Raw genomic sequence first — 27,200 nt, forward strand, 5'->3', positions numbered from 1 at the left:
AGGGCAGGGAGGCCTTACGCGGCTGCATCAGAAATAATTGTGTTCTTATGGGTTTGAATTTCATCAGTGGTCGGAGAAGACGGGCCATGCTCTGAATGACGCATTTCTAAGGCACCTCACAACTGCGTCCTGTTTCGTGGGGGCTGGAATGAGGTCACGGTGATCCCGGGTACCAGGTGTCCGCCTTGAACTCTGTCCCTGGCAAACACTGAGGACCTAGGTTGGGGTGACGTGCTCTTCTTTGGAGATACAGGTGAAGAAGTGTCTGCCTGTCATGCTGTCCTTCATGGGACCATCTGACCAATGTGATTTTGTTGAAAGAGCGTGGAATCATCTGCCTTTTCTGTCTGATGTGTTAGGGAAAGTGTGTGCTCGAGATGCACACACTTCTGAGACGACGTGTAACGGAAGGAAGAGGCCGCTGCCTCCACTGGGTCCCTCCCGGTCCCTGCAGGGGCCCTCCGTGGCCTCCCCTTCATCTCTCCCGTGGCCAGCAGTCCCGCCCACCTGTGCCCACCTGCAGGCCCAGCCACCTTCTGCCTGGAAGTCTGGTCCCGTCCACATCCCACAGCGGCGTCTGGTCCCTCTTGGGAGCCCTTCCTGGCCCCTGAGGTCTGTGCAGTCTTGACCAGGCACCTGGGCCTCCCACCCAGCGGCTCCTCTCACCAGGCCCTCCGGCTCCAGGCCGTTCTGCTGGGCGTCCGCCCCCCTGCAGAGGCACCGCCACTCCGCCCCAGTGCGCCCCTGGACCCCTCCCTCCATCCCTCAAGGGGCCTCCCTCAAGCCCCGTACCCTGCCCTGCTCTGCTGTCTTCATTAGCATAGGCTGGCAGGACATTACCCGTGGTGTTTGTGTCCTGTGGCCGCAGCAACAAATAACCACAAACCGGGTCATTTACGACGGCAGGAAGTTCCTCTCTCACATTCTGGAGGCTGGGAGTCTGGAACCAGGGTGTCAGCCGGCTCTCAGGGGCGATCCGTGTCTCTTACCTTCTGGTGTCCCCGCATCTCTCCAGTCCCTGCGGCCATCACGCGGCCTCTGCCCTGTGTGTCTCTGTCTCTGTCCAAAGCCCCCTCTTTTTATAAGGACACCAGTCACTTGGTTAGGCCCCCTCTCTTCCAGTACAACCTCATCTTACCTTGCTTATTTTTTTTTATTATTATGTTATGTTAATCCCCATACATTACATCATTAGTTTTAGATGGAGTGTTCCATGATTCATTGTTTGTGCATAACACCCAGTGCTCCATGCAGAACGTGCCCTCCTCAATACCCAGCACCGGGCTAACCCATCCCCCTCCCCCCTCCCCTCTAGAACCCTCAGTTCATTTCTCAGACTTTCTACAAAACACCCTATTTCCAAATAAGTTCACATTCACAGGGACTGGGGTTTAGGATGGGGACTTGCCACTTTGAGGGACACTTCATTTCAGAACATTCATTTCCATCAATGTTCATGAGACAAGGACCACATCTTGTTTATTACTGCAGCACAAACATCTAGCTCAGTACATTACACTTATTAGGTGCTCAGTCAATAATGGATGAGTGGCTGGGTGGGTGGATGGATGTTTGGGTGGGTGGCTGGGTGGCTGGGTGTTTGGGTGGCTGGGTGGTTGGGTGGCTGGCTGGGTGGGTAGCTGGCTGGGTGGCTGGATGGATGGTTGGGTGGATGGAATTTTGGGGGTGTGGCTGGGTGGTTGGGTGGCTGGGTGGTTGGGTGGCTGGCTGGGTGGGTGGCTGGGTGGGTGGGTGGCTGGGTGGGTCGGTGGGTGTGTGGGTGGAGGAATGCATGGGTGACTGGGTGGAGGGGTAGCTGGGTAGACAGATCTGTGGGTGGTTAGGTAGGTAGGTGGCTAAGCAGATTAATGGATAGGTGGGTGCTGCTGTTGGGTAAATGTCAGTGAACAGATGGGTGGGTAGTTGGGTGGATAAATGGATGGATGGGTGGATGGATGGTATTACAGGTAAGTGTGAGTAAATCCACATTTTCTCTAAATAAGTAACTAAGGGTGAAGTGGAGTGGACATGCACTTAAACCTAACTTGCAACTTGAGAGCAAAATGGGTGTATTGGTGTTCTGGAAGGAAATGCTTTATTTTTGTATGTATGTAAGAGGTATGGGAGGTGCTAGAGCACATGGAACATTCCCACTTCAAACTTTATCACTGTGGCTGCTTACAGAAGAGGAGCCACATGAAAATGTCCTCAATAAGCAGTTCTCTAGTGCAAGAGCCTCTTGTGGAATCTGGAAACTAAAGAATTCTAAATGTCCTGTTTCTTTAGGGCATACATTACAAAAAGACGTGGGAAGTTCCACTTTCATCAAGAACACTACAAATACCTTTGGTCAAATCAGTGCTCCCAGCACGTTTAGCTTATGCACCAGTGAAGTTTTAGAGATTGAATGTCCCGCAGTCCTGGCCTGTCCACGCACAACCATGGCAGCACCCAGGGGTGACTGCCGCGTCCACGCCGGCCGCTTCAGCGGGAAGCCGGGGTGCGCTTGGCCTAGGGGGCCAGACCTCGAGTAGGGGCCCTGAGACAAGACCTGCAGGTAGAACACTCAGGGCAGATCGGGTCCTGCCAGAAGCCGTCTGGGGCTGCCACGTAGCTTGCCGGCCCCGCGCACATTCTGTGGCTTTGGTAGGAGACAAGCAGGTCCCTCGCCCTGGAAGAAAGCGGCATTGTCCCTCGCTCTGCTTTGCACGGCCCGTGTTCATGTCTCACTGTTGTTTGCAGGGGAGGCAGATGTGGAGCAGAACAATGGGACCCCCTCTCAGGACACAGCGGTGACAGACTCCAAGCGCACAGCGGACCCGAAGAATGCCTGGCGGGACGCCAACCCAGCTGACCCCGGGGGCCGCCCCCACTTGATCCGCCTCTTTTCCCGAGATGCCCCGGGGAGAGAGGACAACACCTTCAAAGACAGGCCCTCGGAGTCAGACGAGCTCCAGACCATCCAAGAGGACAGTGCAGTCAGTCCTGAGGGCCTGGATGTGATGGCGTCACAGAAAAGACCCTCCCAGCGGCACGGATCCAAGTACCTGGCCTCAGCAAGCGCCATGGATCACGCCAGGCATGGCTTCCTCCCGAGGCACAGAGACACGGGCATCCTTGACTCCCTCGGGCGCTTCTTTGGCGGTGACAGGGGTGTGCCCAAGCGGGGCTCAGGCAAGGTGAGCTCTGAGGAGTAACTAGGGGCACACGGAACGTGTGTCCACTTTAGTTGACAAGGAAAAGGAAGGAAAGTCAGCAGGTGAGCTAAGCCCTGGCAGAGACCCTGGCACAGCCCCCCGCCATCCAGCTGCTGTCCTTGCTGGCCATGCTCGCGGCCGCGGCCACGGGTGGGGGGGGCAGGGGGGCTGGGTTGCTGCTTTTGCTGCATTTCCACCCAACTCAGCCTCCTTCCCCTCCTCGCAGTGGATGCAGTGTGGATGTGGCTCAGGAATGCAAGAACATTCTGAATTCTGCATCCCTGGGGGGCGTGGCGTGGGCGTCGTGGGCATTGTCCGGGGTCTCACGCTCGGGGTTTTGTGGCTGATTCCGCTTCCGTGCCCACGCTTTTGGGGTCGACACTGGGTTGTGCTCATTTTCCTTGGCATCCGTGCTGCGAGCTTCGCGTGGTCTTGCAACAATCGTGCGATTGAGGACTTTTGAACAAACTCGAAATTTAAATTCGCCTTGAGCAAATTGTGTCTTTTATCTGAGTTATTTAGGGGAAAGGGGTGGAGTGATCCTTGCGTGTGCCTATGAATCAGAACTGTATTATTTTGTTATTCCATTAATTCGAATAGAGAATCTGTGAGGTTTCACTATGTAAATGTTCTGTAGATACAAATTGTATCAGGAGGGGAAAAGCTCCCGTTGTGTCCGTTCCCAGCCTCGGCTCCTGTGGAGTGGATGGTGACTGGGTCATCTATGGTGGTGGTCCATCAGAGAGCTGAGTCCCAAGTGGCTTTGCTGTAGCAAACACATAGCATGTCCTATGCCTCCTTCGGGTGCTGTCTTAGCTGGGTCCTTTGGGAAGGAGAGGGTCTTTCCAGGAAAGCCCGGGCTTATTGCTGTGCTCAGAAAACACACACGATGTAGCTTTTCTCCTGGCTGTGCATCCTGCTGATCCTGAAAGTCCTGGGAATGTAAAGATTCTTTTGAGTGAAGTGTGGAGCAGGGGCCCTGACTTGCAATTTTAAAGGGGTTTCTGAAATTTACTTTAGTCTCTGACTGCAATTTTTTAAATTCCTGAGGATTGTGAAATCGTTGAACAGTAAACGGGAAGGCAGTTTGGCCGCGCGGGAATTAGGGCGCCAGCAGGCTCAGGTGCAGCTACTGTGTCTCTCGCATCTGCCCCCGGGTGCCAGCATCGCCCACGTGACACTTGGCGTGACGTCTGGTGACTAACACTTGCCGTGTCTTAAGTGCCAGCGGGGTCCACCTTCTGCTTGCTTCTTGCAGTGTCCGTCTTTGCAGACAGTGGCTTTAACTTTGGGGCAGTCTTGCGTCACCCTAAAGTGGTGGTCGTCTGACTTCTTTCCAGTGCTGATTTCAGTCTGAGGTGCTTTTAGAGCATAGCTGTGAAACCACCCCAGACTCTGGCTGCCGAGTTGCGTCTTGCGGTTATTCTCAGCCCCCAGTAGGCATGCAGCACCGCCAGTTGAAAGCTTAAGCTGTTCTGCTTCACTCAAGGTACAGGAAAAAATATATTTACACTGTGCAGAAAAGATTAAGTCGCTGTATGGCATATGTTATAAAACAAGCTTCATTTCAGTGGTAATGGTCTAAATTAAAATCGTGAATGCATTGATATCAATCATTGTGACTTTATTTCAGAATGGATATATACGTATGTGTGTACGTGCATCCGTGTTTGTTCTCCTCTATGTAGAATTACAACCATTGTTGCTTTAATACTTTCAAAGGAAAGATTCACCTCAGAAGGAGGCATCAACTTTGCAAAAGAGTGTTGCCCGATTATCAAGGATCCAGAGAAATCAGAATATTTTCACAGGATTTTTAAAAATGAGAATCATGTTTAAACAATTGTTTTAGAATTTTTGAAGTATCAATTCTGTTCACTACTGAATGTTGAATAAAGAGGATTTAAAAACGAACAGCCTTGCCTTTTGCTGCCAGAGAAATCCGTTAGAGTTTGCACGCATCGTCACATAGCGGCTTCCCACGAACGCAGGCCCGGGATGCCTTCCTGTGTAGCATCTGCTGGAACCAGTATCTGTTCGGCACCCCTGTTTTACTGCGGACTCTTTGTTTGCTCTTGAACACTGGAGATGTGAGCTTAAAACCTCTCCGCCCAGGCGCACGCCCACGAGGGCCTTAGGATTCTGGGGTATTTACCGGTGCGGACCGCGAGGGGTGATTCTGTGGCTTTGTTTCTGTTCTTGCTTTGCTCTGCGTGTCGTAAATCAGCAGAGCCCTCATCTTATAGAAAGGTCTTTGGATTGAGGCTTGAGAGAAGGGAAGCAAAAGGCCTGATTATTGTCCCTAAAAGCCCATTTCGTGTTTCCACCATTGGTCATTCCCGAGACAGTTGTCTCAGGTACATGGTATCCTAAAGAGCACCCCCAGGCCTGAGGGTCGGCTGCCCCACCTGGGGTGTAAAGTTGGGGGGAAGCAATTATTCTGCTTGTCCGTCTGCAGTGGTTTTTCCTGGTGGAATCGTGCAAGGCTAAAGGCAAGGCCCCTGGGAAGGAGGGTGTTGGTCCGGGGACCCCTCCGCGGCCCCCCACTCCCCCGAGGCCACGTGGCGCTTCCAGCCCTGGGCTGGCGCTGCCCCCCCCATCCTCAGAATGCCTTGACAACACCCACCTTTGTGTGGCCTGGCGTTGACATTCAAGGAAAGTGCATTATAAATTCCTGGAGGAGGCATATTCTTTTGCGAGCCCTAAAGGAAGAGCATATTTACGGAGAACGTGCTCTTTTGTTGCAGGAGGAAAGAAGGGTTGTGTTGTTGCCACCCAAAGAACAGCTCTCCCAGCTCCCTGGAGTGTGGGGCCTCGGGCAATGGGCAGCCCTTTAGGAAAACAAAGAGAAAATGCATGGGGTCTTTGTGGAAGGTGCCCTCTAGAGCGGCCACCCCCCACTTGCTGCTCCCCTTGTCGGACCTCACCCCCTCCGCGGGGTACAGTGGCCAAAGCCTTGAGCCAAGGGATCGCTTTGGAAACTGCCTTTGTTCCTTTTTATCTGCAAGGGGGGAGGTTTTAGCAGAAACTAAGCTGGACACAGTGATATGCCCCCCGGGCCTTCCCCAAGTAAGAACATGCCCCTCTCAGATTTCTCCAGACCAGGATATTTTAAAGAGTTTTTTAAAGTTAGTCCCACACTGATGACTGTACCTTTCTGTCCTGAGTAACCTGCTCTGCTCAGCATCCTGTCATTCAGCACTCTGTTATTTCCGTGCCTCTAATTTTGATCATATGGGATGAAAATCATTTGTCGTTTACCACTATGGGGTATGATCAATCTTGTAAATTAATCACCACGTTCTGTTTCCCGGTTTTTTCCCCACTTTAACTTCATTTAACATTTAGTTCTACCATCACTTAATGCTTCGTCGTTACCATAATATCCCAATTTTGTAGCTATATTCTGTAATCCTGTGGGGAGTGTAGTGTGCAGCGGCTGAGGAGGGACATGGCAGGAAGCGTGTGGAGGGCCCCCCCCGCCATGCGGCACCTGACCCCCAAGTCCAGGGCCTGGGGACCTGCATGCTCCCTCTCAGCAGAAAGTTTCTGCTCCCAGGAGTGCAACCCCGCACACGAAACCAAGTTGAATGTCTGTGCGAGGCTGTGTGGCCGTGATCTGGCCGTCAGTCCCGTGCTTCAGTTTGCCCGGAGATTTGGCCACAGCTCTTCCTGGAGAACAGACAATGTGGCAGGTGTATTTCAAAAAATACTTTCTGAGATGTCCCCCAGGAATATCTTTATGAAGTGTTACTACTCTGATCAATTCTGGATCAGCGGCTTCCCCAGCTCGGCTGCGGGCAGTTTACTGTGGACCCCATTGCCCACGGACCCTCAGTGTCCAGTGTCCCGTGGCTTCAGTGGGCGAGATCTGCGTTCGGGCGGGTGGCCCCGCTCCAGGGGGGTCCTGCCACGTCTTCCGTGTGAGCCACGTGTCTGCGTGTCATGTTGATGTGTCTAATGGTGACCGCCTTCTGGTGAGTGTTATGTATGCCTGTTTGATTTTGTGATGAACTTTTGCTTCATATATATTTCTTCTTTTTTATGCACTCATTAAACTTTGTAACAGACCAAGGGTATTGTGCTAACTGCACGTGAATTTTTCACGTTGTCTTCTTTGCCCCCCCCCCCCCCCACGAAGTGCATTTAACACAGGTATTCTCGCGGGCTCCTGAAAGGATAGCCAGCAGGTGAGGGTGAGGGCCAAGCGCCCCCACCTCGGTACGCGGAGGTCAGTTTCTCACTCTGTGCTTTTGCACAAAGACTTTTTCTTTTCTCTCCGCGGGCAGCTCGTGTCCTGGTCTTTCATGGCTGTTCTCGTTCCCCTGGATGTGTCAACATCTGTGTGTGAGCGCTGTCCCTGCTGAGGGGAAAGTGTGGGCGCGGAGTAGACTCTGCCCTCCCTCTGTGTGTGTGTCGGGGCGCGGGGGACACAGCCCACTCGGCGGCGTTTCCCGAGCCACTGGGCACATGGGAGACCCATCCCGCCTGTGCGTCCAAGATGTCCTGGAAACCCCGGGGAATCTGGACGTGGCAGTGCGCCAGCTCTTCCCAAGGACGCCAGTGAGCCTGGAGGTCATGGATAAGGTTGGGTCTCGGATGAACTAGAAATAAAAGCAACACACGATTAATTTGGATGCGTTCACCTGCCCAGCTTGCCCTCACTCCCCTCCCGCTACGTGCATTCACAGCATGTACAGGGACAAATGTCACTGGTTTTCCTTTTGGTCGAAGGGTTAGATGTTTGGTGACAGGCTTGGCTGACTGGCTGATGGAGAGCTGGGCCTGACCTTGGAGGGAACGTATCCCAAGAGGGAAGAGCCCCCTCCCCAGAGCTCCCGTTAGCTGTAGGAACCGCAGAACCCGTAGAAGTGGTAAGAGTCTCTCTGCAGGTCTCTCCCACCCCACTTTTTTTTTTTTTTTTAAAGATTTTTTATTTATTTAGTTGACAGAGACACAGCGAGAGAGGGAGCACAAGCAGGGGGAGCTCCCCTACCCCACTCTTAACTGCCCCGAAGCTGTCCTGCTTCAGAGGAAATAGTATAAAGTGGGGAGAGTTCCAGAAACAGGAATTGTTCCGAGGAAGCCCTCAAACAAGGGCTCCTCTGAGGGGCACTTCTCGCCAGCCCCATGGGGTGCACCCAGTGACGCACCAGCCCCTCCCGCACCTGTATGGGAGGTCAGGTGAGCTCGGCCACTGGGGTGCCTCGTCCCCCTGCCGTTGCCCATGAAGAGGATGCCCGTCTTCCCCCTCCTGCCCGTGCTTGGGGGGCTGCGTTCTCAGCCGCCCAGCCGCCTCGCCCCGAGCTGCATGGCCAGCAGCCCACGGAGCCCTGTGTGCCGGGGGGGGTGGGTAGCTTGACATGGGTCCCGGCGCAACCTGGAAACAGCTCAAGGAGCTGGTCTCCCTCGTTAACAAGGGGCATTGCTCTCAACGGGGAAACAAACTAGAAAATTCTTCTTTGTCTTTTGGCCAAGGGTGTCCATGCCCGTCTGCCAACTGTCTGCCACCCTGGGTGGGGGGCTCACATCTTGTGGGGACGACCAGGCCCGATCGAGGCAGAAGCCACGGCAGGCTCATCCACCGAGGCATTAACATAAACATAGCCTCACTCTGGTAGGACTCCGTGCCTGGATTAAGGTCACCAGGGCTTCTCGCTGGAGTAAAAATCACCGCTCTCACGTGGAGAGAATCAAGGGTGGGATGTACAGCTAAGCAGACTCACCCTAGATCTGCCTCGGGAAGCCCTGTGTGTTCACTTTGCAATAATATTTCTAGAACACACTAACATTCTCCTGTGTCATAACCACAGCTCATTCTTCACATAACCCACCAGTGACCTGTTATTTTAAAAATCCATGTAATCTACAGCCAACTTGAGACATCTCTTAAAATCATTTACATCGATTTTATCTTTTGACCAATGTAAGGTACCTTCTCTCCCTGCCCATGAGCCCACCATTCTGTTGCATACGATCAAACAAGGGGAACTTTCTGCAGGCCATTTACCTTGGTCCCACAGTCATGCTCTCTCAGCCACACCACTCAAAACTGGGTGATATGCAGGTGCTATCTTACAGCAAATAGAATCGGGAAGACACACAGTAGGAACAGACACTACTTAGGAAGATTTATAGCAACCGAGCTTAGAGTTAGGGTTAATGCACAGCTCACGTCCAGGCATGCTAAGTTAACATTAAGGCTTCTAAATCTCACCAACAGCAAGGAAGAATGTGAGACCGTGTAACCCCGAGTGGCCGCCTGGCATGACTTTGGCCACTCTGTTGCTCATAAAACTAATTCCTGGCGCTCTGTAGGAAGCTGGGAGGGCCGGCAGAGAGAGCACAGTGACCCCCGCAGAATGGATGTGGTTTCTCCTGTAAATCCCATACCGAAGCTGTCACTCCTGTTGCAAAAGAAACATACCTGTATAGTAAAGCTGCGAACCTTCTCTATCCCAATGTAGACTTGAAAAGCCCTCTAGCATGTCGCATCGGGCTGGAAGGCGCTTCCTCCCCTTCCTCGGTCCAAAATCTTACGGTCTGGTGCCCGCTACAATGTTAAGAAAATGTGGTGACATAATTGGGCTCAGGGCTCCAGAACTTTCCCCTAAATCTTTCTTCTTGTTCTTTTTTCTGACGTCCTTCCCCCGGAGTGCTGGGGGCTCCCACTGCTGTCTCCTCTTCCTCTGTCCCCTCGGTGGTCGCCATCCATCCTCCTCACGCCCTCACCCTCGGACCTCCGTCCCCCACTTACCCTCCTCCAAGCCCAGTCAGGAAGGGACGCTTGCTGGAGGATTTGGGGGCTCTGCCAGTGGTACCATATGGACTCAACCGCCACTCTGTGTCCCCTGGCAGGTGCCCTGGCTCAAGCAGAGACGGAGCCCTGTGCCCTCTCATGCCCACAGCCAGCCCGGGCTGTGCACCATGTACCAGGTAAGACGTGTGCTGACCCCCCCAGGCCCCTCCTGTCCTCCTCAGTCAGCGGGGGCCGCATCCGGGCACGTTCCAGCCCGTGGGCTGCAGCAGGTGCAGCAGGTCTGGAGTGCCTGGGGGAGTCACGTTTGCAAAGTGAGGGGGCCAGGTCCTCAGGGGAAGCAAGCAAGGGTCAAGGTGAGAAGACCGAAAACTCTTGTTCAAGAGGCCTTTGAATTCCCAGGCGGGATCCTGCACAGATGACCCACAAAGGGCCAGCTGTGGGGTCAGGGCAGTGGACGGGCCCCTGGGACCAGCAGGGCCTCAGCGGTTCCACGGGCACCAGGGCACGGGGAGCCGGCTACCACCGTGACATTGACCTGCCCTTGAAAACCAGTGCCTGATGTACACTGAGCGATTGCTAGTTGAATTGTCACATGACGTGTGTCCTTGGGAAGGTCGATGGCGGGTGCTGTCCCCACCTGGGCTCGGTGGGGCCTACGCTGGGATGGAAGACGAGCCGTCACCTGTCCTCATCTGCTGCTCGGAGCACGAGGGCCCACAGGTGAGTCCGGACGGCAGGGGGAATCAGGAAAGGCAGCATCACCCCAGAGGAGGTCCTGAGTCCACCAGCAGTCACACTCCTACTTACGCACGGTGGCGGCCACCACACGGGTTTGCAGCCACAGGCCTACGCTTCCAGGTGACAGTGTGCGCCCGATTCAGACACCTGAGTGTGTCCCCTGGGGAGATGCAGAAGGTTGGGAACCCGTGCCTGAAGAGGATGGACAGCGTGGTGAGCGCACTGTCCCGATACGCTTGTGGACCATCCCCTCCCAAGAGCGTCAGCGGGACAGGCTGTTGTCCAGCCCCTGTGGCCACTCGCTCCGTAAACGCCTCTCTCCGCAGCTCGTCGGTCAAAGCAAACGCCCTCCCCGGGAGGCCAGTGCCCCCGCATGCTCCGTGAAGCCACCGGAGCGCCAAAGCCCCTGAACAGCGGCCCCTGGTGCGTGTGACTGGGTAACAGTGGGCCCCACACCTGGGTGTGAAGCCCCCACGTAGGGCCAGCTTGCCCCTTTCCCCCAAAACCACTCCACGCCTCCCTGCCCCAGGCTCTCCTCCGCCGACCAAGACCGCTTCTGTCAGAAGCCGAGCTCTCCACAGAGGGAGACGGGCTGCGCTCTTCAGGTCACACCAAGAATGTTGATTGTTCTCTTTTAAAAAACTACTTGGCAGAGAAAAAGCAACACCCCTCTCCTCCGCCTCTTCACCCAGACCAACTTCTGTGCGTGCATTAAAACAACCAGGCCTGAAAGAAAGAGTCTGCACGACACCCTCTCTGGCCACCAGCAGGCACACTAAGGTTCAGAGGACACATTGCGGGGTTCTGGTCCTGGGTTCTTTGTATTTATTATTTGCTCATTTATGGACTCCCCCTAAATACTGGGCACCCCAAATGCGATTTGGATTGGCTTGCAAGAACACACGCGAGAATACTGAAACACGCACGGCACTGGCTAGCGGTGTGTATGTGTGCATGGTACTCGCCTGTCTGCTAAGTGACCCGAAGTCGAAGACAGACCCCGAGTGGAAACCAAGGGCGAAGTTGCCACACGGACCAAGCCAGTGGGCTCCCCAAAGTCGTTACTGACAGTGCAGACCCTCCGAGGGCCTAGTCCACCCCCAGGGCCTCAGTGATCCACGTGGCAGGTCCCCACCATGCGAAATGCTTTTCAGGAGGTGCCTGTGTGTCGGGTGCATAGAGGACAGGTGGGCCGGTTCTGGGAGCCCCGGAACCTCCCTTCCACAGGGAGAGACACTGCCACGCTGTTCTCACACTGATGAAAGCAGTGCAACCGGGTCTTCTCTCCTCTCTGAGCAAGAGCTTCTGATGATTTGAAATGTCTCCCTCCAGCAATTTGGGATCCATTATTGTTTCAAGAAGATGGTCGTGTGTACCGGAGGGTAGATCTAATGGCACTTGACACAGGCCGGCTGCAGTAAATGGCTTCAGAATGCACCTGTCTGAGATTCTGTGGCAAAGGGCACTAGACACAGGCATGCAGAGGGAATAAAGGCCGCTGGATAGAGCCGGGAGCTGAAGCTCGGACTCTCAGCACTTAGCCGAAACCGTCTCCCCCCCCCCCGTGGCTCAGAAACTCCAAAGCTACCAATAAGCAATGCCGAGCAGACATTCTGTACCCTGACCTTCCAGAACACTCCTCCTTCTCCCTGTGTCCTCGTGAGTCTCTCTGCAAATCCACCAGGAAGGCTAGGAAAGAGCCATCCCCCATGACATCAGGGTGACCAGCAAAGGACACATGGGTTCCACGAGCCAACCCCCACCAGGAATTCTTTGATTCCAGGGGATCCAACACATGTCCTAGAACTACCGGAGCTCAACCTACAGGGACGGAACGTGACCACCGTATGTGGGGAGAGAGTAGCCCACGCAGACGGTGGCATCCTATTCGGGAACCCAAACGCAAGTTGGAGAGGCCGGAATTGCAAGGGAGAGACGGGGATCAGCTTGGTGGAGGGCAGTCCCCTAGGGAAATATCAAACCCTTTTTCCTTGCGTGTCCTGCTCTGCCCAGCCGGCCACCTCTCCCTGCGCGGGGCCCCCATCTCGGGGGGATGCGTGAAGCACGGGCACTGTGGGTGTGCCAGGCCTCATGCAGGACACCTGGTGCCACAGCCACCCCTCCCTGGGGGCGAGCGAGGACCAGCAACGGGACGGCGTCCACCCTTGATTCCCCCCAGCTCCTAGTCCCTTGGAGGCCGCAGGCCACTTCACAGGCCTCCCTGGCTGGAGAAGGCCCAGGCAGCTACCACGCACACCAGAGTTCAAGAGCCAGTGACACCTCGTGCTGCAGACAAGTGCCGAGTAAGACTCAGAAACGCGGGCTGTGGCCCTCTCTTCGCCTGAAAAGCACCAACGCAGCGGAAGTCGCCATCAGCGCTGCCCACTCCGTGGGGGTCCCATGCCACTGGAGAGAAATACAAGAGGCGCACGTGCCGCCCCAGCCCTGGGCACCCCTAGGTCTGTCACACCTACCTCTCGGCCCCGCGACGCCTGAGCCACGCTGGAAGGACACCCAGGGGCCCCGGGAGCCGCGGGCTCCCCTCCGCCTCTCACCGGCTCTGGCTTTGGGGCCCCTGCGTTTCTGCTCAGACCTCAGCTTCTCGACCATAAAGGGAGTGTCAGATGAAGGACTGGGAGTATTTCTCTGAAGACTGGGGTGCAGCGTGTCCCCAGGACATCCCTGCAAGCGCTCGCGGTGACCCAGGTCTCGCCAGCCCCGCAGCAATCGGGATGCCTTCCTGTGCACTCGGCCTGTGAGGGCTCGGTCTGCACGGGACAGACAGGAATCCCCGTCTCCCGGCCTCCAGACACTCCCCGCACGCTCCCGGGGCCCAGCCTTTCCCCGGGGGGATGGGGGTCTGCTTCCCACCACAGCTGAACTGGGGGCCCACGACCCTCACTTGCTGGAAAACCTGCTGCAACTTGTCTTTTCCTTCCAAAGAGAATGTTCCAGACCCCACGCCCCTGAACCTGCTTGCTCACAGTCTGCGCAGAGACCATTGGATCCTAAGAAGAGACTTCGGGGCTCATCGTTTGGGTTTATAGCTCGGTTGTGACGTCCGCTTGACATTTATGCTAAAAGAGCTTCTGTGCACGTCAGACTCATCGAGGTCTTTGTACATTGAGGGCCTGGAAGTAGCGGAGACAGACCAGAGCGGGGCGCGCCGACATCCCGTCCTGCTTCTCGCCGTTCTGGGGACAGCGAGGAAGCCACAGGAAGGCCTCACTCCAGAACAGCCGGCGCCAGACCCCCTGACTCTGGGGAGCAGACCTGCCCTGCGGGGCAGACCTTGCCTCTGCCAGGAGCTCTGCGGCTTCCCCGGGGTGAGGGGCCGAGACACTGCGCGCTGCTGGCCCTCCCATCACCGGGGGGATGCCTCGGCAGAAGGGCCCCTTAGAGCTGGTGAGCGCCAGGTGGCCAGTGCAAGACTGAGAGAGGGGAGGCCCGGCGCCAGAAACCCACCACCATCTTACGGCTTTCGCAGCATCTGAGAGCGGCTTCCAGCCCGATAGGTGCCCCCGACCCCTCCGCCCCCTCCGTTGTCCTCCCCTCCACCGCGCCCACCTCCCGGGATGACAGAGCCTGACCGCGGGCATCAGGCGGGGACACGGGGCTTGCTGTGTCTTTCTGTGCCCAGGGGCACAGCCTCTTGTCATTCCGACCCCTGCACGCCCACCGAGGACGGTCCAGCCGTCCCTGCGGGGGAGGGGGTGGTTCGTCTCCCGATTTCCCAGGAGAAGTCAGAGCCGCACCTCCCCCCACCCCGCCTGCCGCCCCCGACAGCAGCCTGCATCCCCGCCCTCAGCTTCACCGTCCGCCAACCACAAAGCCCTGCACCCTGGTCACGGGACAAAGCGCCGGTCCCTTCCGAGCCGACCGCTGGGAACAACAGCAGGGCCACAAGGCCGAGCCCGCGGACCGCACAGCCCACCCACGGGCTCCCTTCCCGGGATCTGAGAAGCAATCTACGTCAGGGCAGGCGCCACGCAATCTACAATCGCCCTCTAAATCAAAGGTCTGCCTGAAAACTGCGCCAGAAATAAAGACCGCTGTTGACCCCGCACAGCTTTCCCTGAAGAAAGAAGCTCAGCTCTAATTAAACTCACTCGAGTCAACAATTCAGGAACAAACATATTCTTAAGCTTGCAAAGGAAAAAAGCACAGGGCACACTGCACGTATCGTTCAGACTGAGAAGAATTCTCCCCCGTATACGAAATCTAGGATGTCTTGACTTTACCCCAAAACGACACTAACGCTGTCCCCTGAGGCACATCAGAAGTCTGAACAAAACCGGCGTCACAGCTTCCCCTGAGGAACGGGCATGAACGAAGGGAGGAGTGGGGCCCAAGGCCATGGGAGAGCCTCGTCTGGCCCACCTGTGGTTTCTGGGGACGCGGGAGTCACAGGGTCTGGGGCTGCGGATGGGAGCACCCCCCCCCGGGCTCTCTCCCCGACACACCTGGACCTACTCCGAAAGGGACTAAGGTCACAGGTCAAACACCTCACAGTCAGACCCGTCCTTTTATCCCCAAACTTGGGACCCTTGGTGCACTTGCTGGATTTGGTAATACTTACTCGGGGGCCCCTCGTTCAGCACCTGGAGCAGACGGGGCGGTTCTATGGTGGAAACTAGGTATGGCCGGCAAGGAGTAAGGAGGAGTCTTGGATGGAGAGAAGGAAGCTGTTCCTGCCACGGACTCTTCAGGAAGTCCTCAAGGAGGATAAGCCACTGAAACAAGATTGCTTGCGGCCGTGAAGCGTCCTTACCAGCCGTGGAAGGAGCGTGAAGCCGGAGAGAGGGGGCAGGAAAGGTACCTGGGTTTCATAGTGAACTGTGTTCGTGGTTCGTAAACATAGAGAACATCACACACATGAGCATATTGGGGCTTGTTACCACGTTCGGGAGAAAAACATTTTAGGGATCCCAAGTCTTGCTCAGGCGCCCTGCCTTATGGTCCATGGCTCCAGACAGGTTACGTAGATTAACTGCGTGGCTCCCTGGATCGGAGTCTCTCCAGAATGCCCCCAAATCAGAGATTTCTCTGGACAAAAAAGCAAAATGCAAATTCCTTTACTCAGTCGTTCTCAAGACCCCTGGTGAAACCCTCTGCGTGAACGGCGAGGGTCCCGATTGTAATGTGCAGTCTTCTGGGGCGTCAGCCTGTCACTTACAGGAGTGAGCACCCAGCATGTGTGTGTGCGGTGCATGGCTGGGGGCTTGGCCGGTTTCAGCCCCCTGGACAGAACGGGCGGTGCAGCCCGTAGGTGGTCTGCTTGTGTGGAGCTGGGGCTTCTCTGCACAGCGGGGGCTGGCTGGCCCCTAGCTTTAGTTACACAGAACTGCGTCCTTCAAAATGATAACCAGACCGGAAGATCTCTCCTCATTAACTGCTCTTGCATTCGCTGCACCTAATTATCAGTGTTTACCAACATGAGTAGGAACTAATTTTCTAGGGAAGAACGGCACCCACAAGCCCCCAGCCCTCCGGACATTAACAGACCCCTCTAACTGACTCCATCAACAGACGCTAATTTTTCCTTATATACAGGAACATTTTTATTTCTAGCTCATCATACCTTCACAAGGTAACGTAAGTAAGGTAAGTCGACAAATTTTTTAAAAATAAAATAAACCTACACTTTCTAAAAAAATCCATTCTTCCTTCTTACCTTTTCCTTCTGTCGTATGGCTAGCCCGTGATTTATCCATTTGGCACCACGTGTTAGGTTTGGAACACCAGCCTGTGTCCCACGTGGAACCCACAAGAATCAGGCTTGGGGTGGTGGCCCTCAGCACCGGGTCCTGGACAGAAAGTCAGGAGACCCGGCGAGCACATCCATCATCCCCCTCGAGTACCGGTTGCTGCACCTGTTAAATGAAGCCGTTGACTCCGAGCGTGCTGAGCAACATTTCTTGCTCTACAAACGGTGAGGGTGAGCATGAGAATCATACACCCCGTATTTTAAAAGCGAGTAGAATCACTTTATTCCCTTTTTAGATGGAATCCTTTGGGGACACAGGGAGGAATTCCTAGAACTTGGGTGGCTTAGCCATGTAGGACAGGGTCAGTAGGAAAACCGTCAGTGTGCCCAGCACTGGACGCGCGTGTGTGGACCCACCTGACTCAGGGCGACAGGCGAGCCCTGGGCGTGTCAGGGCCGCGGCACGGACTGGGGCGCCTGCGTGTGGCCGCCAGCGGGCTGAGTTCTCTCCACGGGATCGGATGCTTGCTGAGAACCAGTGCCCGGGCGGAGGGTCGGCGGGAGCGCAGCCTGGTGTGAGGAGCACCTGCCTTGGTGAGCCTCGATTTCGAGCATCAGGAAGGGCAGGGCTTCTCACACAGCAGCTGCACCCCGAGCTCCTTTCTTTCTCCATCACGTAGAAAAGATGGGGCAGGCATCAACACACACATTGGATTGGAAGGACCAATGTCCCCCGAACTAGCGTCCCGTACAGGAAAGGTGGAGGAACAGAACGTACTGTGGTTCCTACGTGTGATCTGAAGGAAGCCGGGGCATACTTCATGATATTTAAAGGATGTTCTAATATTGTAACATACCCCAGGTCATCACACCATTTTGAGGACTCTTAGCCATTAGGGACAGGGGTCTGGATGCACACGATTTTGAAGTTTGGGTTGGTCCTAACACAGCCTCTAGTCTATTATGTAACCTCTCTCAGCTCTTGGTCTGCGCTTGGCCACTCTTCTAGCTGCCTTCCTTTGAGCTGTGTGTGTAGTGATCTCTTACTACTCTCTCCACTCCTCGTCTGCACTCATGCAACACCATCCATCCAGAAGAGAAAAGCAAGCAAACTGAGGCCTGGGCCGGGGGAGGGGAGGGGCCCCGAGTCTCGCTGGGCTGTGCCTCGTGCAACGGGGGACACACAGGTGCATCTCGGGGCTCAGCCCCTGGAGTGGGGAGCACACAGAGGCAGGGGGACACATCCAAGAGCCAGCGATTCACTAAGATTTCATCCACTGACATTGTGATGGTTGATTCTGGAAAGATAAGAAATAAAGTAGGCGCTCGAACTTTTTTCTCCCGTAACCACAAAACCCCAGGCACAGTGAATATTAATTTTTTCAAGATACAGCATTTTCTTCTGAGAGGGAATGAGTCCATCAATTTGTCTCTAATCAAATCCAGATGCAAATGTGTTGCAGAGTTCTCCCTATTTTCACAAAACAGCCACTGTATTCAAGGGGGCGAATCTTTACCCGATCTGATGACCATTGATCTTCAGATGTGTCAGGTGAAAACTAATCTCCTGTTATTACTTGCAAGTTTAAGTACTCCCAGCTCCCCAGCAAATGGGAAGACTGCTAAAACCCCTTCCTGAGGTCTGGATGGGGAGCGCGGCCCTGGCCGGGAAGCCGGTGCACGGGCTCCCCCTGCTGGTGGCGGACATTATCGCAAGAGGAGGGAAAAGAACCAGTATTTTTCAAAAGTATTACAATAACAAAAATTAATGGAAAAAGCAATCTCCCCTAAAAACTAATGGAAAGGTTGCCCTTTGTGCTATGGTTTCTCTCCCGTGGTGGTTAGGACTTCTCAGCATAATGTTATTTGCCATCAAGGAGTTGTTGTGTGATTCATCATGATGCCAAAAGAAAGAGGACCAGGTGGTGCCATACGATGTCCTGCAAACTGAGGTCACATTTCAAGGCGCCCGCCCGTTTCTCCGTTTATGCAGGCACAGAGCCAGGTCTGAACATCGTCTCACCAAACTGAGACGCGAGGGTCATCCTTAAGTGGTAGAACTTCTTCGGCAACCTTTCAAATTTTGACTTCTTTATATAACGAGTTTGTGTTATTTTTCTCATCAGTCCGAAAGCCTTCATTAAGAAATAAGTATTTTTTTCAAATCTCACTTGTGCAAGATGTTCAGCTGCATGTATTTTGGAGACGCTGTGTTGAGACGGCCTAGCCTCGGGTGTAGACTGGGGGTCATGGGCGGGGGCGGGGGGGTCCAGCGTCCCCGCCTCCCCAGCTCTGAGTGCTCTCGGCCCCATGGGAAGCTGCTGCCCTGTCCCCTGTCCCAGTTCATCCCAGATGACCTGAGAACTCCCCCTTACCTCTTAACCTCCTGCGGAAGAAATGAGCTGCCAGGAATGGGGCAGGACTCACCAATTTGACAAATAACGGTAAAATGTTAACCATTTTGTCTCTTTTTCAACCTTAGTGAACACAAAAGTGCTTCATCAGAGAATTACTAACTGTGGGTCTTAAAAACTAACTAAGCCTTGGGGTGTGTGGGTGGCTCAGGCAGGTAAGCGTCTGACTCTTGACCTCGGCTCAGGCCTTGATCTCAGGGTCATGGGATCGAGCCCTGTGTTGGGCTCCGCGCTGGGTGTGGAGCCTAAAAAAACAAAAACAAAAAACTAACGAAGTGAGAAAAATCCTTCCTCTGTTGGGGAGCCCCAGTTCAGTGGGCTCCATGGCAGGGGACTCCATCCATCACAAGTACTTGCAGGGCAGAGGCTGAGGACCAAGTAGGGACTGACAGAGGAAACCCCACAAGTGACTGGCCTGTGCCCCTCGTGCCCCTGCACCTGGCCTGGCCCCAGCTGGTCTACAGAGCGGACAGGTACCCCTCATGCCCCGCGATCTGCCCCTCATTCCTCCTGCCAACGCTTCCTCCAGATGCAGCGTTCTCCCCGTCTCTCCTATGCTAAGTACCCACATCCCATAAACTGTAAAATATAACGAATAACCAAAACCCCAGTATTTTTAAAGAGCTTCCCCAGGCCTGCCAGGGGCTCCCCAGCCCTGCTCTGACCTGACCCAGCTGTCAGCCCCCAAGACTTCCCTAGAGGAGGGCCCAGCTGCCCCTCCAGCCCCCCTTCCAGTGGCGCCCCTTCCAGCAGAGCCGACTGGCCTTCATGGGGCGCCAGCATGGTGTTGTGCACCATACTCGTTCTCACTGCCCTACAACTTCCCTTCGAGCTGCTGAGGGAGGGCGAGTGGGGGTCCGGGCATCCCTTCTGCCAGTTTAACAGATCGGGGCAGACCAGGGGCTCAGCACAGAAGCCAAAAGGTGGGAGCACCCAGGTGTCCCTCGACAATGAACAGATAAACAGAAGGGGTATGTCCATGCAACAGAATGTTTCCAGCCTGAAAAATTTAGGAAGGAAATTCTGGCATCTGCTACCACATGGATGAACCTCGAGGGCCTGATGCTGGTTGCAAGGAGCCAGACGTAGCAGGACCAATCCTGTATCATTCCACTCCTGCCAGGTGCCTAGAGCAGTCACATCCGTGGAGACAGAAAGTCGATGGTGGGCGCCGAGGGGCTGGGGAGAGGGAACAAGGGCTTGGGGTTTAGCAAGTGCAGATCTCAGTTTGGGCAGTCCGATGCCACATGAGGTGTTACAGCCTAAAGGGGCCACATTGTTCAGAAAGCGGACACATTAGGAAGGGGAAGACGTTCCAAGCAAGGGTGCCCATGCGAGCAAGAGCTCAGACGGAGACAAGATGCTGCATCTGGAGGGACGGCCAGACTCATGGACACAGGGCTCCCACTAGACAGTGTCCTCATCAACAGTCGACTTTGTAAAGACAGACCCTGCTAACAGCCATGCTCTAGTTTAGATATTAACCTACAGAGACACGGACTCGGTTTCCGTGCATGGTTCTGTGAAGCCTAAGACATGTGGCCTTCTGCGTAGCCGCCCCCACAGTGAGGACCCTTCACCCCAGAGCCGTCCCCCTGCTTTCCCATCGTGCCCACACCACAGCCTCCCCTCGCCCATCCCTGTGCCCTGGCGACTGATGCCCTGCTCGCCCTCACTGCGGTTTAATCGTTAGAAGAACGTCACATGAATGAGTCCACACGGCAGGAACTCTTCTGGGAGTGGTTGCTTCTGTCAGCCTGACACCTTGGAGAGGCCTTGAGTTCCCGGGTGTATCAAACGTTCGTCCAGTCTTGCTGCTGTGTGGTCCTCCCCTGTGCGGACATGCCACTCGTCTACCTTTCCTCTCACTGATGAGCATGTGTTGTTGCCGATTTAGTGATCAGGAATTGAGCTGCTAATAAACATTCATGGACAGGTTTTTTTAATGAACATAAGTTTTCATTTAAGATTGAAATTACTTTTCCCTCAAAAAATTGGTGACCAATATATTCATTACAAAAAAAAAAAAAAAAATCACTTCCAGAAATATTTTTTTCCTTTTACCATTCAAAGCAGGAAGCAGGATTGCTGGGTCCTACCGGGAAGTAGATGGTTAACTTTATAAGTAGCTGCCAAATTGTTTGACAGAGGGACTGTACCATTTTGCATTCTTACCAGCAATGCAAGAGTGCTCCCGGTGCCCCACATCCTCGCCAACACTTAGTATTGTCGGTACTTTTAATTTTGTCCACCGTGATATATGTGTCTCCCCGGGGCTTTGAGGTGCATTTTCCTAGTGGCTGACAATGTCGAGCAGCTTTTCACATGCCCGTCCTGTCTCATGCCGCATTGATTCCGTGTTTGGTCCATCATTTTAAACTGGGTTGTTTTTTTAACCGTTGAGTTTTGAGAGCTCTTTACATATTCTGGTTTCAAGTGTTTTGTCAGTTGTGTGTTTTGCACATATTTTCTCTAGTCTGTAGTTTGACTTTTTATTCTTTTAACAGTGTCTTTTGCAAAACCAAAGTTTTAAATTTTATGGGCCATTCCTTGGGTGTCATGTCTCAGGAATATGCTTTCTTCTAAAATCGTATAGTTTTACATTGTACATAAAGATCTATAGTCCATTTTGAGTTCATTTTTGGATAAGGTGCGACACTGGGTTGAGGTCCATTTTTTTGGATATTCAGACGCAATTGTTCCAATACCATTTGTTGAAAATATTATTGAATGGTCTTCGCACCTTTCTCAAGGATCAGCAGGTCACATTTGGGTGGGCCTGTTTCTGGACACGATGGTGTCTGCCCATCTATGTGTCTGTCTCCCCTCCAACACCACACTCCCTTGGTTACTTTCACTCTATAGAAATCTGAAATTCAAAGATATGCTACCTCGAGCTTTATACTTCTTTTCCACCATTGCTGGGCTATTTCGGTCCCTTTGCATATCTGGATAGTCTTAGAAACAGCTTGTCTGCATCTGAACAAAACCCTGTTGGGACTTTGATAGGATGTGCATTAGATCTGTAGAGCTATTTGGGGAGAGTCGACACCTTTACCACGCTGAGCCATCCCATCCACGAACACAGAACGTTTCTCTGCTCGCTCTTTGCTTTCTTCCCTCAGCATTTCCTGGGGTTTAGCATAGAAATCCTATACGTATTTTCCTAGATTTATGCCTGGTGCTCTTATACATGTAGTGTTTTCAAATTTTGCTTTTTCTAACTGTTCATTGCTTAGTGTATAGAAATGTGATTGGCTACATGTCATTTTACTACCAGGCCATTCCAGATATAACAATACAGTTGGAACCAGGTGACTACCTCAGATCACTTGTGCAGTGGACAATTTGCAACCAGGAGTCCAGGTCAAGTCCGTACTCAGCAGGCTTCGCTGCACATGTAACAAAAGAAATGTGTGGCTCCACCAAGGGCCTTCTGTCTACTTAAGATCAACGCTGTGTGTGAGGCTCTGTATTCAAAATGATCTGCACAGTCTGCATGTTAACCCAACACACAGTGAATGCATATTGTTTGCTAAGTTCTGTGCTGAGGGCTATAAATACACCAACCACCTTTTCCATGAATGGCTCTGACCCCTGATGTTGTAGCTCCCAGAGCCAAAATGCAATTTACCAACTTCATGCGCTCCTTTAAATTACTTTTCCCTCAAAAGATTGGTGACCGATATATTTATTATAAATATCACAAAATACATAATTTGTCTTATAGCATTCAAAGCAGGTGTGCATAATTCACATGAGAAACATTACTACCTATGTAAACCTCATTATCTATCTCACAACATAAATAAGTTTTAATAATATGAGATCTGCATAATATTACCTAACATTCACTTCTGTAAAAACCTCTCGTGTAGTTTAAGATATTTTTCTAGTTTAATCGCAGGCTGTATGAGTTACAGGTGCCCGATGCCTCTATGACTCAATATCCAATACAGAGCATGCAGAAAAACGGTGTATGAACACCAAGAGGAGAGCAAGGTGGACTGGATTTCGAGCTGATTTCATTATTTCAGACCATTTGGATGGTGTCTCATAAATAACCACCTGCAGGACATATCAGACACTTAAAAGATACTTGTCTTAAAGTAAGTAATTTAAATCATTTCCTGGCTCATCCGTTTTGCTTTTTAATTCTTAATTTTGCGCTCACTCTTTCATTGGAGAAGAATATACAGCGTCTGCGTGCTGATTGAGTGTGATCGGCCAGTGAAGTCAGGCAGTTGGAAATCAGGTGAAAGACAAGGATGCGGGGAAGGGGAGCAGATTATTCGGGTCCCTGCAGCATCAGCAGAGCATGAGTTAGAATAAGCAGGCTCAGGGGTTTTGGCGGGAACAGAACCCCTCTGGCTCTATCCCTGCTATGCCCACATCTCCAGGCTCAGTGCCCACGGCCACCCGGCTCCCTGTGCCCTCCTCCAGGCGCGAGCGGGGAGTCCTGAGCGGCGGGGCTCCCAGCCGGCCGTTGGGGCCGCACACTCAGGGTGCTCGTGGATGAGCAGCGCGGGAGGCCGACGACCCACTGGGTCTGCAGGGTGAGCTGGAGCCGGCTCCCCGCAGGAGACCCCTGCAGAGTGACCAGGGCGGGGGCGGAGGAAGGGCATTGCGGGCAGCAAGGAGCCCCTCCGGAGGCAGGGCCTGGGTGCGGGGAGGGTGCCTGCTGGACCCAGGTGAGGGAGGGCAGAGGCCCGGCCAATAGGCCCGCGGGTACTGGAGGTCTAAAGGACCGGGGCCTGCCGGGGCTGGGGCGGCACGGGGGGCAGAGAAGTCCGTCGGGGGGCCTGCTTAGCTTAGCACCGGGAGTGGGCAGGTCGTGGCGCTTGAAGGGTGAGCCGGGCACGGGACGTCCCAGGGAACTGGTGGGGCCCGGGTGACCTTGTCCACAGCCCAGTGAGGTGGTGGGCCATCAGAGCAAAGACCAGCGCTCAGGGGGTAGTGCATACCTGCACGCCGAGTGGAGTGGGTTCGCAGCGGCCCTCCAGCCAGAGAGAAGGTGCTCTGTGTGGGGAAGCCGAAGCAGGGGGTGGTCAGGAGGGAAGGGGGGAGAGGACCGCCGGGTTTGCCGATGTGTCTGCGCTGGCAAGGGAAGGATCAGAGGAGCTCCGCCAGCTTTTATTTTATCGTCTGTCAGTAGTGGGGAGGGGAACGGATGCAAGGATGCGTTCGAGAAAGACCAGATGCGTTCCCAGAGGCAAGGGTGACCGCTGGGTTTCAGAGCCCGGGGTTCTGAGGCAGGAAAGCGGGCATCTGGGGACAGCCTGACATGTCCCCAGCCAGTGGGTGCCGGACGCACTGCACCTGTCACTGCAACCAAGCCCCCTCGGGGTACTGCGGCCACCGGTTAGATGAGGCCCACCAAAGGCCTTAAATTCTGGAGACGCATGCTTTGGACTCCGTGGAGGCAAAGTGTCTCCTGAAGAAGGGCTGCATCTCACACAGCAAGCACAAAGCTGATGAGGGAAGGGAGCGCCTCCAGGGACCTCAGCACGTGTAAGGGAAATGCCCCTGGGAACTTCTCCCTCATGTTCTTCCCCGTGCATGTCACTGGGTGAGCAGGAGAGCCCCGGGGTCAGCTCTGCAAGCTCGCCTCCCCGAGCGCTCTGTGCGCAGGCGGCACTCAGCCCATGGTGGAGGGGTGCGTGGAGGCTGCTGAGCTGTGGACATCGCTCCCCGCCGCACATTCCCTGTCCTCTCTGAAGCACTTCCTGAGCTGGGAAGAGCTGGGCACTGTTCCCCACAGCCTTCCCGCTGCTCAAGATCTGGAAGAGGTCTTCCCAAACTGGGCCAGTGCCTGCACTGTGACCTGGGATGCTGATTTTAAGAAATGGAGCTTCGTTCACGTGATGCAACCCCTTCAAAGCTCATGGTGGGGTTTTTTTGCCGTTAATTCCCGAGTATTCTCCTTTATCCACAGCAGAAGCTCAGGGAAGTGGTAGCTTTCTCATACGGCTTACTTACCCTGCGCCCGTCTCCAGCAGACTCCCCCTTACATTCCCCTCCCTTGCCCTGTGCTGTGACTTTGGGGGCCCCAACGTTGGGTGCATGGTGGAGATGCTTCGGGCACATCCAGACATGCTGCCTGGGATCCCCTGCCAGCCCCAGGAGTGTCCTGGGTCATGGCAGCTGTGCCGCAGTATAAGGTCCTGATCCCAGAGATGCATCCCCAGGAAAGAAGAGAGGCAGCTCTCCCAGGGGGGCAGAGCAGAGGGTGGGACCCAACCTGAGCTCAGCGCACCCTCTCTTTCAGGATGGACATCACGCAGCGAGAACTACCCACTACGGCTCCCTGCCCCAGAAGTCGCAGCACGGCCGGCCCCAAGATGAAAACCCTGTAGTGCACTTCTTCAAGAACATTGTAAGTGCTCCCATCCCACTGTGAGCGGCAGGCTGCCGGGAGAATCGAGATTGCAGGGGGCAGCAGGTGCCTGGCCACGGCCTCATCCACAGGGGACCTGAGTCTGCCCCAGATGACCCTGAGTTCTAATCATGAGGGGTTTGAGTATATTCCCAGATGACACTGATTCTAATCATGAGGGGACCTGGGTCTATCCCCAGATGACCCTGACTCTAATCCACAGAGGACCTGAGTCTATCCCCAGATGATCCTGAGCTCTAATCATGAGAGGATTGAGTATATCCCCAGATGACCCTGAACTCTAATCCATGGGGCACCTAAGTATATCCCCAGATGATCCTGAACTCTAATCATGAGGGGTTTGTGTATATCTCCAGATGACCCTGAGCTCTAATCCACAGGGGACCTGAGTCTATCCCCAGATGACCCTGAGCTCTAATCCACAGGGGACCTGAGTCTATCCCCAGATGACCCTGAGCTCTAATCCACAGGGGACCTGAGTATATCCCCAGATGACCCTGAACTCTAATCCATGGGGCACCTAAGTATATCCCCAGATGATCCTGAACTCTAATCATGAGGGGTTTGTGTATATCCCCAAATGATCCTGAGCTCTAATCATGAGAGGTTGAGATATCTCCAGATGACCCTGAACTCTAATCCATGGGGCACCTAAGTATATCCCCAGATAATCCTGAGCTCTAATCATGAGGGGTTTGTGTATATCTCCAGATGACCCTGAGCTCTAATCCACAGGGGACCTGAGTCTATCCCCAGATGACCCTGAGCTCTAATCCACAGGGGACCTGAGTCTATCCCCAGATGACCCTGAGCTCTAATCCATGGGGGGCCTGAGTCTATCTCTAGATGACCCTGAACTCTAATCCATGGGGGGCCTGAGTATATGCCCAGATGACCCTGAGCTCTAATCCAAAGCGTCCTGAGTCTATCCCTAGATGACTCTGAGCTCTAATCCATGGGGGGCCTGAGTCTATCCCCAGATGACCCTGAGCTCTAATCCATGGGGGGCCTGAGTCTATCCCCAGGTGACCCTGAGCTCTAATCCATGGGGGGCCTGAGTCTATCCCCAGGTGACCCTGAGCTCTAATCCATGGGGGGCCTGAGTCTATCCCCAGGTGACCCTGAGCTCTAATCCATGGGGGGCCTGAGTCTATCCCCAGGTGACCCTGAGCTCTAATCCATGGGGTGCCTGAGTCTATCCCAGATGACCCTGAGCTCTAATCCATGAGGGGCCTGACTCTATCCCCAGGTGACCCTGAGCTCTAATCCACAAGGGACATGAGTCTATCCCCGATGATGCCTCCCTCCTCCTCAGGGTGAGGTTGGCCATGGGAGCTCAGCCCTAGAACCTGGTCACAAGGTCCAAACTGCATCTGCCACTTACTGAATCTTATGTTCTAGAAAAGAACTCACTCCTTTTGAGACTAAAGGACTATGAGACTCTTAGTTTAAAAACACAGGCTTTGCAAAACTATGGAGACAAAAAGATTAAAGAGATGCCAAGAGGAGTGGTTATCAGAGTTTGTGGGCAGGGAGGGGAACAGGGGGAGCACAGAGGGCTTGGGGGCCGTGGGCCTACTGTGTGAGCCCTTCCTCCCTCCGGGCTGGTGGACGCCTGACATCGCACATTTGTGCAAACCCACAGAACGTACACCATGAGCGTGACCTTACCATGTGCTACGATTCCCTGAAAAGAAGTGCATCGGCCTTGGTTCCCGGCTCATAACACACGAGCCACGCGCATGCGAGGCCGTAATAAATGGGGAAACAGTGAGCAGGACAAGAGGGCGGACGTGGCAACTCTCTAATTTCTATGCATTCTTTCTAGAAACTTAAGACTGCTCTCAAAAATAAAGATTGAAAAACAAAAGCAAAGCCACGAGCTTCTAATCCTAAACTTTTTGTGTAGCGGGCATTTTAAGAGGGTCTTCTGCATGTTGACAAGTGAGTGTTGGGAGCCCCAGGCCCGAGAACACTCCTCTCAAAG

The 27,200-nt window shown here is 54.0% G+C and overlaps 1 protein-coding gene across 8 annotated transcripts in view; it reads left to right on the forward strand.

The window, feature by feature from the left end:
• MBP (myelin basic protein) overlaps positions 1 to 27,200 on the forward strand; it is a 112,167-nt gene that overhangs the window by 75,492 nt on the left and 9,475 nt on the right. For 6 of the 8 annotated variants that reach the window (XM_045886526.2, XM_045886525.2, XM_054510258.2 and 3 more), the window contains 3 exons: positions 2,743 to 3,179; positions 10,056 to 10,133; positions 25,085 to 25,192. In XM_045886526.2, the coding sequence (XP_045742482.1) occupies positions 2,743 to 3,179; positions 10,056 to 10,133; positions 25,085 to 25,192 (623 nt within the window). The remainder of the gene's footprint in view (positions 1 to 2,742; positions 3,180 to 10,055; positions 10,134 to 25,084; positions 25,193 to 27,200) is intronic. The other 2 variants (XM_054510256.1, XM_054510257.2) reach the window with 1 other exon arrangement.

The sequence above is a fragment of the Mirounga angustirostris genome, unplaced genomic scaffold, assembly GCF_029215605.1.
Source record: "Mirounga angustirostris isolate CCGP_5_RB_7025 unplaced genomic scaffold, mMirAng1.0.hap1 SCAF_14, whole genome shotgun sequence".
Lineage (NCBI taxonomy): Eukaryota > Metazoa > Chordata > Mammalia > Carnivora > Phocidae > Mirounga > Mirounga angustirostris.